The 9417-nt window shown below is 42.1% G+C and overlaps 1 protein-coding gene across 1 annotated transcript; it reads right to left on the bottom strand.

Annotated features, from left to right (window-relative positions):
- Positions 1–2352: 2352 nt before the first annotated feature.
- DHCR7 (7-dehydrocholesterol reductase) lies at positions 2353–8509 on the bottom strand. The gene is made up of 7 exons (XM_057386531.1): positions 8388–8509; positions 7298–7520; positions 6643–6733; positions 5744–5957; positions 5107–5311; positions 4424–4555; positions 2353–3836 (listed from the first exon to the last, which is right to left on the bottom strand). Exons 1-7 carry the CDS (start codon positions 8483–8485, stop codon positions 3372–3374), a joined length of 1428 nt encoding a protein of 475 aa, XP_057242514.1. The 5' UTR covers positions 8486–8509; the 3' UTR covers positions 2353–3371.
- Positions 8510–9417: the final 908 nt, after the last annotated feature.

Genomic DNA, 9417 nt, shown 5'->3' with positions numbered 1-9417 from the left:
TGCCTTCACCTTTTCTCACCCGTTCTCACACACGCTTGCTGTATCTTTCTAACCAGTTCATCCCCGGGCTTATTCTGCCTTTCCTCTATAGCCCCGCACCACTGCCTGAGGGTGCTCATTCTCACACAGTTCAAAATCACTCGTTTCTCCAGTGACTCAAACGTAATCCCTAAAACAAAATCCTGATCTTTCCACGCACAATTTGCMTTTCTCAGGTATTTCTTTTCGCAGTATCCAAACGCAGCTCCCCTCGGCGTTCCCAGAGGACATTGCCGGCAGCAGCACAGGCGGCCGGAGCGTCCCGCAGCCTCATGGAGATTGACGCCACTACTGTCCCTGCCCCGGATGGGTTGTAGGGTCAGGGATCRCCCCRCACTGAGCCCACAGCTGTCCCACAGCCCYGGCCTGGCCCCGCACCTCCCCACARGAGCCCAGCCYGTGCCCGGTCCTGCTGCTCCTTSCCTTAACCACATTGCTCTSTACGCCTCTTATTGMCCCCCTGAGCATGGATTGTCGAGACCCCTTCTCAACCCACCCTGAGCAYGGACAGATCTTGGGGACATTAGTGGACACTACTAATACAGTGCTTATATTTAGAATGAATCTTRCAAAATAGATAAAAATGGTTCGGTTTTTTTAATCGGTCTTGAAGGGGCAATTTCTTCCACCAAACACCCAGGACTTCCCAGGGAACAGAAGGGATTGCACAGAGGTGGGCAGGGCTACTGTGATTTAAGAGCCCAGATTATCTTGCAATATTTAAATAACCTTGGCATTAACAGCAAGGAGTCAGTGCAATTTCCAAGGCTACATAAGAAAAGGATGGAAATCTGGGGCCCTAGGGAGCTGAGTACAGATAACATGGAATTATTCCAGCAAAGCCAAGGGCAGCCTAAAGCAATGCAATGCCAGGGACTGCCAAGATCTAACAGTCCTGGAAGCCCCCACCTGGTTTCCTTTCCTCTGAACTGACTTCCCCTTAACCCAGCACCTTACAAGCATTTGTCCTTGARAAAACTGAAAAGGTGCTAGGCTGTTTATTTCCACTAAAGGCGCCTCCATACCTGTTGTGTATACCCAGCTCTGAAACAAAGCTCAACTCCAAGACACATTTGTTTCCCAGGTTTGCAGAGACCCTTTTTCTCCTGCCCAGACCATCCTCTCCAGGATGACTGCAACAAAACCAAAACACACACTCACCAACACAACTCATCCAAACCTGCCAAGATCAGTGCATTCATCTGCTTCTAAAAACATAAATTTACACACTTTTCTCTAAAAACTAATAGTATATTTATAAGCAATAATTTTTTTAAAAAAAGTTTTCTAGCTTGAACATTTGAAACTTTTTACAAGCTGCATACAAGTCAATGTTCTGATTGCTTTTCCTTTTTATTTGTTTCACCTTGGAAAACAGAATTCCAAGGAGCTCTTGAAATTAAACAAAGAGCTCCTTTTGCCTCCTTCAGTCACTCTGAAAGATAATCACGCAAGAAGAAAAGAAAAAGCTGAAGGAAAATTAGTAGTATATTTTTATTTCTCCTGAAATGAAGAATTTAAAACTTCAATGCCTGTGCATGGGGTCGTGCTGGAGCACCTCAGAGCCATGGCCATGGATAAACACCTGACAGAGCAGTTACAGCCTTGGAGAGACTGTGGGTAAAGCTACATCCACTTCTTTAGTGTGGGTGGAAAAGCTCATTCTCTATCATTTTTATGAAATCATGTTTGTAAAAATTTAAAGTTTTAAATTCTTCATGGAGTGGCTGAGCATAGACTGATCCACAGCCACAGGTGCTCCACATTTATCCTTGGGCCACAATCCCTTCCTGGGCATAGACATAAGCACAGCCACAGATGCTTTGAGAGGTTCTGGCTCCAGTCATTGATACCTGGGGCTGTCCTGCTCCTGTGTGGGCTCATCCACAGGCCACAGGTCCCTCGACGTGAGCTCATACTGGAGTTCCAGCAGCACAGAAACAGCAGCGATGCCCTGGCCACCTSCCAGCCCAGGTGTGTCACCATGGCTGTCATCAAAGTGTCCCCAGGCACAGCACAGGAAGCACTAAAGCCAGCAGCAAAATCAAAATGAAGCCCCTAACAAGTCCCACAATACACAGAGAGTGAGCCCCATGGCAAGYACAGGAGCCTGACAACCCAACAGCACCAACAGCTATAAATCCAGTCCAGCACATTCCAGCCAAAGCTGCTAGCTCAAACCCTTCAAGCTCCACATCAGGAAACAAAAAGGACTGTCACAGTTTAACCCCAGTGGCAACTCAGTCCCACACAGCTGCTCACTCACTCCCCTGTAGTGGGATGGGAGAGAATCAGGAAAGGGAGAAAACTCAYGGGTTGAGAWAAACACAATTTAATAGGTAAAGGAAAAACTGTGCACAGAAACAAAGCAAAATAAGGAATCTATTCCCCAGTGGCCACCACCAGGCAGATGTTCAGCCATCTCCAGGAAAGCAGGGCTCCAATCCCATGTAATGGTGTCTTGGAATGACATTCCCCACTTCCTTCTTCCTCCAGCTTTATGGGCTGAGCATGATGCTCTATGGCCTGGGATATCCCTTGGGCCCAGCTGTCCTGCCTGTGTCCCCTCCCAGCTCCTTGTCCATCCCCAGCCCACTTGCTGGTGAGGGTGGTGAGATGCARAAAAAGCCTTGATGCTGTCCAAACAGTGCTCAGCAATAATGAAAATATCCCTATTGTTATCAATAGTGTTTCAGCTCAAATCCAAAACTACAGGAAGCCCATACCAGCGACTATGACAAAAATTAACTCTACTTCAGCCCAACAAGCACAGCTCAGTATCTCCACAAAATTTGGTTTCAGTATCAAAACAAAACTCAGTTGGTCATGTACCATATTGTCAGGGGCTTAAAATGTTACTGATTTTTAACAGTTTTCTGAAATATCTGTTTTAGATTATAACAATCATTTTAGATCAGGTTTTGCAGTTCAGCATTGCCAGAGTTCATCTCTTGAGAAGTAACCAACCATCAAACCTCCTTTGCCGTTGTTCCCGATTGTAGGTTCTGATAGTCAGAAGCAACTGCATCAGACAACTTCTTYCTTAAGAGATGACAGCACTCTTTGCCTCCTCTCCTGAGCCACTGCTTCCAGAACCCTGGTACTACCACGGGTAACACCACCTGCCAGCTTTGGGATTTCTCAGGAGTCTCAATACATGCAACTTTTCTTCAACTTCAACCTAATTTGGAAATGGGGAGATTCAGAGGGGTATTCCAAGTAAAAGAGTCTTGTAAAAAACTAGGGCATTTCAGTGCCTCATTTCAGTTACTTTAAGCAAGGCATGCCTGTATGTTTCTTCTTTTTTCTTTCCCCTGGATCCTGTGTTAGCCTTAAAATATTCTGGGCAGGAGCCGGTAGGGCACTGCAGCAGTGTAGCGCTTCCAGTCCTTCCCGTATTTGCTGCAACAACGGTGCTCATCCCTAATGCAGCGGTGGGTGAGCAGAATGGTCATGTAAACRATGTAGAAGTAAGGCAGGATGTGCTCAAAGCCACAGGCCAGGCAATAAGCCAGCGAGCCCATCAGGTCTCCCGTGTAGTTGAAATGACGTGCCCAGCCCCAAAATCCAGAGGTCATCAGCTTGCTGTAGTACTTGGTCCCATCCACGGACACATAGGAGCACTCGATGTACTCCGGCTTCTTCCCCCAGATCCTGCAGTTGCCATTGGTACGACGGAAGAGGTCCTTCTGGTGGTTGGTCATTCTGAAGATGTAATAACCCAGGAAGCCCAGCATCAAGATCCCTATGGCATGAGCTGTGCACAGCTGGACAGGATGGTAAACCAAATACAGACCCTGGGGAGCACAAAAGYAATCAGTCATTATCTTCCAATAGAGGCTTAGCATGCCAGACCAATTCCTTGACTACAGTGACACACAAAAGACCAGAAGAAAGWGTAGAAAGACCTATTGCAACAGCAAAACTGCAGAAAACTTTCAGAGAACTCTGCATCCTACAGTTTCCTTCTCTACTTCTCTYCAAAACTGCACTTCTTTGTGAAACAAGAAGAGAGAAGTTGCAATGATGCAAACCAGACAGAAGGAAAAAAACAAGGAACAAAACTCAAACAAACCACCACAAACCAAAAGACCCTCAACGTGCAGGAGTAAAAGAAAAGAAATGGAAAGGATTTATAAAAGTATACAGACTCAACAAACAGTGACAGAAAGAGGCACAAAATTATGGGAGAAGAGGAAAAGATTTCAAATCCATGCACACTCAGGAGGCTTTCCAACAAGTGAATCGTTACAAAGAATGTTGCAATGATTTGTCAACAATCAAACTAGCTAGGAACCTTTAAGGGCAAATTAAACTGCTGGGAAGAATGTTTCTKGAAAGTTTAATTCCTTGCAGCCCAAATACACAGTGTACACATTTTTACCTGCAAAGTATAGAGGTAAGGTAACCAAACACAGTCTCCCCAGCCCAAATACCATCCAAAATGATCATGGCAGATATCAATGGTTTTCAAGTACCAGGCTTCATTCCAAAAGAAGTCCAGAACATAAAGACCCTGCAACAGAATAATTTCACATCAATAACAAAGCACTGTCACCAGTTATCCTGTTTAACAGCATTAGCCTAATCTCTGTGCTGCCTTGTGATATGATCTCAGAATTCACTGGTGGTTTTATGTTACCATTATTTCTGGTTTTCCAAAACCAGAAATTTCTGAACACAGTTAARAAGAACTATCACATAACTACATTCTACCTAGACACACAATATCTATCTAGACAAATAAAGCAATAGTAGGATGACTAAGGGAAATGTACAACTCAAGGACAAACACTTGGGAAGTGAAGTCACAATTGACCACCCTGACTTCTCTTCAGCTYAGAGTCACAGGGTTACACAGAGCAGGGACAGAGCTTCTATTGAGCAGGCTGCCATTTACACAGAYCAGTGAATAAATCCACAGAAGTTCCAGTACCCCATCACTGAATGAGCTGGTTCAGGCCAGAAGAAAATGCCTAAGTTTCAATTCTATGGAAGGAGTTTCTTTTCTACGTTAATATTAATTTATTTCCTAACTGGTTTCTTMATTTCTTGCTCAGAATTTACCTGAAGGACATTGACAAGGATCATGGAGTTTGTCACTTCACCATACAGCTCCTGTTGTTTGGCAGCAAAGGAAAGGTTGATTAAAGTCCAGGCTACAATCCCAGGGCGCCCATTGAAGAACAGCTTGAAATCAAACCACTTCCCTATTCGAGGGTTAAATTCAATCCCCATCATGTAATCATAAAAGAAGTTTCCAGTGAATTTGCTATAAAACATRAAAAATTAGAAATATACAGAGTTATATACAAATACAGGTAATTACTACTGTGACTAAACAATTCAGGTTAATGATGTAGTGATARTAAAAATCATAAAACCATGTAACATTGTGCAAATTGACCCAAACCAAAGTATTACATTAACAGACATGTATTTTAAAATTTCAGAGATGCCTGCGTTTACTCTTCATGACACTTTTGAACAATCTAAATATTTCTAGGATGGGTGTATCTGCGACATTGAGGCTGTCAGTCACATGTTGTGCAGCATGAAACACAGGGGATGGTGCTAGTGAAGCAAAGAACCACTGTCATGCCTGGCTTAGCTCTCTGTGCCAGTTGAAACATATTCGATTTATAGATCCGATTTTTTTTAACCACTTTAATTGCTGATATCCTCCTTACTAAAATTCACATACCAGTCTTTGGCATTGGTAGGGAAAAAGTAGCCTTTAATCATTGCAAATGTGGAAACTGCATATCCCAGGATATTGGCACACCACAAGAGAGGAATCCAATTGTCAAATATGATGGTAGGTGAGAAGAAGTGGAAGCAAGAAGCATTTGCAAACCAAAGCACATGGGTAATGATCCAGGCCTGAAGTCCATTGATTTGATATTTATTCACTACACCTAAAATATGAGGAAAAATTTGAGTGTTAGTGACCCTCCATTAATACAGCTTTTTACTGATACAGGTAGGCACAGAATACACAGAAGCTTAATCAAGTGCTCATGAAATGACTTCACTCTCCTCAGCCTCCCAATTGAATACCTTGAGGCACTTCATTAGACGTTCATTAACGTTCCATTAGACTCTGCTGTAACCATTAGGMTTTGTTAGGCTGAGTTTYTCCTCCTCACAAAACTGAATTTATTCTCTCTCACAAACTAYAGTGACTACAGTAACAAGTTAGTAACAACTATTGGACCCTTCCTAACAGCTCACATCACACAATTTGTTCAAGTCCCTTGGGTTAATGAAACTTGAGCATGTAAAACTCTCTCGTCAAATACCAGCAATAGTCCACTGACAATTTTAAGTGCYAAAATTATCAGTGAGTCCTTTTCCATTGCTGGTGTGGTACCTACCTTATCTACAGTTTTACTAATAAGAAGATACAGAAATGCAATATTTTTTCTAAAAGATGACACAGATTGCTTTCTATTTTTGTTTGAACGGAAAATATGAGGTAGGTGAGAGCATTCATATCCATGTTTACTCTGGCTACACATGGGTTAATAAAGACTCTAAGTGCTGAAATACTGTAATTTTWAAAGATTATATGGTGTGCATGTATTCTAAGGAAGACCTTACCAGCAGGGGTGACAGCACCTTCTTGTACACCTCCMACATATCCAGGAAGAAATTTATGGCAGAAGTCAGGAATGAACACATACAAAACCACCTAGAAGAGAAAGAATGTGTTCACAGTAAATACAGACAAGACAAAACCTCTCAAAACACTATCCCTTACATACATATACCAAATATAACATTTCCATTAGGTATTGGATAAGCAAATACAGCAATATTTAGCTGTTGTGATTTTAGACTAGTAATATATCTAAGCTATTATACAGCTCTAAAGATGTATTGCATGCAAGGTTGCCATACAGTTTTTGTTGGGGAGGCAGTACTGTTGGTAACTAGACAGACTCAGGCTGTTGTGCTTTTAGTTCTATCTATTTATTGTGTGTTAATTTAAAACAAATGGGTATTGCTGTTATATAGTTGCTTTTTCCTAAAAACTTCTTTAAGGAATGTCACACAAGGAGTATTTGCGTATATTCCCTACATACTTATTTTCCAAGTACATAAGCTTCATTTGGATCCCACAAAGCCTTGGGAAGTGTGAAATACCAAAGAGTAAATGCAGTGCAACATTCCACTGTCCTTTGTGTAAAASGATTCACCCACCAGCAGTGTGAAAAATCAGACACTGCATCCAGATCATTACTCAGTAASGTACCTGGAAAGTGACCCAAAGGGAATAGATGCCAGCGGCCCTATAGGTCAGCATGGGAGTCTTGTTCCAGATGTCAGACAGATGTTTATTGCCCGTCAGCAAGTCCAGGAGTGGATCAGTCAGAGAACACTGGTACTGGTCACAGGACATGATGAAGTAATASACGATCAGTGGTGCAAACATGAGCAGGAAAAGAATGCTTGCCAAGGAAAACCAGTCCACCTCCCTGTAATCCAAAACAGAGCATTTTTTCCCCCAGGTTTCAGATAGATGAGTTACATCAGACAAGTTTTTCAGTGCAGCTTGTACACTAACTGGATGGAACCTGAATATGTTTTCAGGACACAGACATGTCTGGGGGTCAAACAGCCGTAAAAAAACTCAACACCAAATATACTTTACCACAAACTCTTCTAAAACCACTAGTTGATCAGAGCARGAGATTAGAGAAAATCTCCCTTCCAAAAACCAGATTGTTATTACAGACTTCATGTTTCTGATGGCAATCATAGCTRTAACTGGTAGAGTATTCAGTTGGAAGCCATAATGGAATCCCAAGAACATCATGCAAAGCTTGGAAATGTGGAAAAGACAGACCTTGGACAGCCRTAAGTTGACTTTTCTGTACCACACACTGTCTGCAGTAGCAAATCACAGACATCCATGGCTGTTCCCAACTGCAGTACGATGCCCTACTAATATCTGTCCACCTCTTTGAGAACTTGGACATGAGTCACAAATTTTGCTACAGCAGGACTTGTCAGCTGGGAATGCCTATTTTCCAGATCTTGGGAAATACTGCTTTCTTTGAAGAAACTACAAATTTTACCAATTTTTATAATTTTTTTTTCTTTTTCGCAAGGAGGACTGTATTTTAACCCAAATCATCTGGCAAATTCTCTGCTTTAAAAAACCTCAAGAATCTTCTTCAGCATCTGTTACTATAGCAAATTATCCACGAGCTTTCCAGAGAAGGCAAGACAACCATTTCCTATTAACAGAGGAAAGTTTAAAAGGAATACAGCATCTCTAAGAGTAAGAATGAAGCAATTGGAAATACAAGGACTACTTAAGAATCATTGGCTTCTCTCACCATGCTCTTCCCCACTGGCCTTGAGATGCTTTAGTATCATTTTGGATGTTTTTATGTTTTCTTTCTTGAGCAAATTTTTTCTCCTGATGGGCTGCCATGATGTTCTGTAAGAAGGAAATATGAATCATGTTACTCCAGCTGGTTCTCAGCAAGTCTTATGCCTCTACAAGAGAATCACAAGTAAAAGTTACTAAAATCTATTATATGGCCTTCAGAGCATGTGAAATTTGGGGGTGCAGGAGAGGAAGCAACAAACATTTACCAATTCCCTGTGAACTTACATTCAACAAAACATAACCAAAGCACTGATATCAAAGTCCATTAAACTTCTTGCTCACTGGGAATTTCTTTTGAGATGCATTACATAATTTCAGCTTATTATTTACATGTGGGATGTAAAAGGAAAAAAAAATATGTTTCACCAAATCTACGAAAATAAAATTCTATAACTGCCTTTCTTAATTAGAGAAATTGCTACTGCAATTAACATTATCCATACTGGACTTKGTCAATTGAATACTTTTGCCCAGACTCCTTGCTCCACATATGTCATTTACACCGTAGAAGACAAGATATAATTCAATCTAAGTAAAAATCAGTGGRAATGGAGAATAATTTATTAGGCACCACCTCATTCTCTCTGTGGAACATGTACTGTAGCTGTCTTTCGGTCTGATCAAACACTTCCCATGTTAAAGGCCATTATCCTATAATATGCCCTATGGACCGACTTCCCGGCTCGACGTTACTCATCACCACGAACCTGATCCATTACCTGGRCACTGAGCCTGGCCATAGCCTCTGCATCCACCACCTCACAATTCCAATACCTGAACACCCCAACAGCGAATTAAATTTCTAATATCTAATCCGAATCTCTACCACCTCAGTTTAAGGCCATTTCCTTCAGTCCTCCCCTGGCAGGCTTCTTTTCAGAAGCGATCTAAGGGGAAGGCGGCTCCTCTCTCCCCTCTGCCCACACTTGGCTTGCTCTCTTCCAGCCCCACTCCCACACACGATGAAGAAGGAA

The sequence above is a fragment of the Malurus melanocephalus genome, unplaced genomic scaffold (assembly GCF_030028575.1).
Source record: "Malurus melanocephalus ecotype Western Australia unplaced genomic scaffold, MMel_1.1 scaffold_981, whole genome shotgun sequence".
Classification (NCBI taxonomy): Eukaryota; Metazoa; Chordata; class Aves; order Passeriformes; family Maluridae; genus Malurus; species Malurus melanocephalus.
This window is presented reverse-complemented; position numbering and strand designations above follow the sequence as displayed.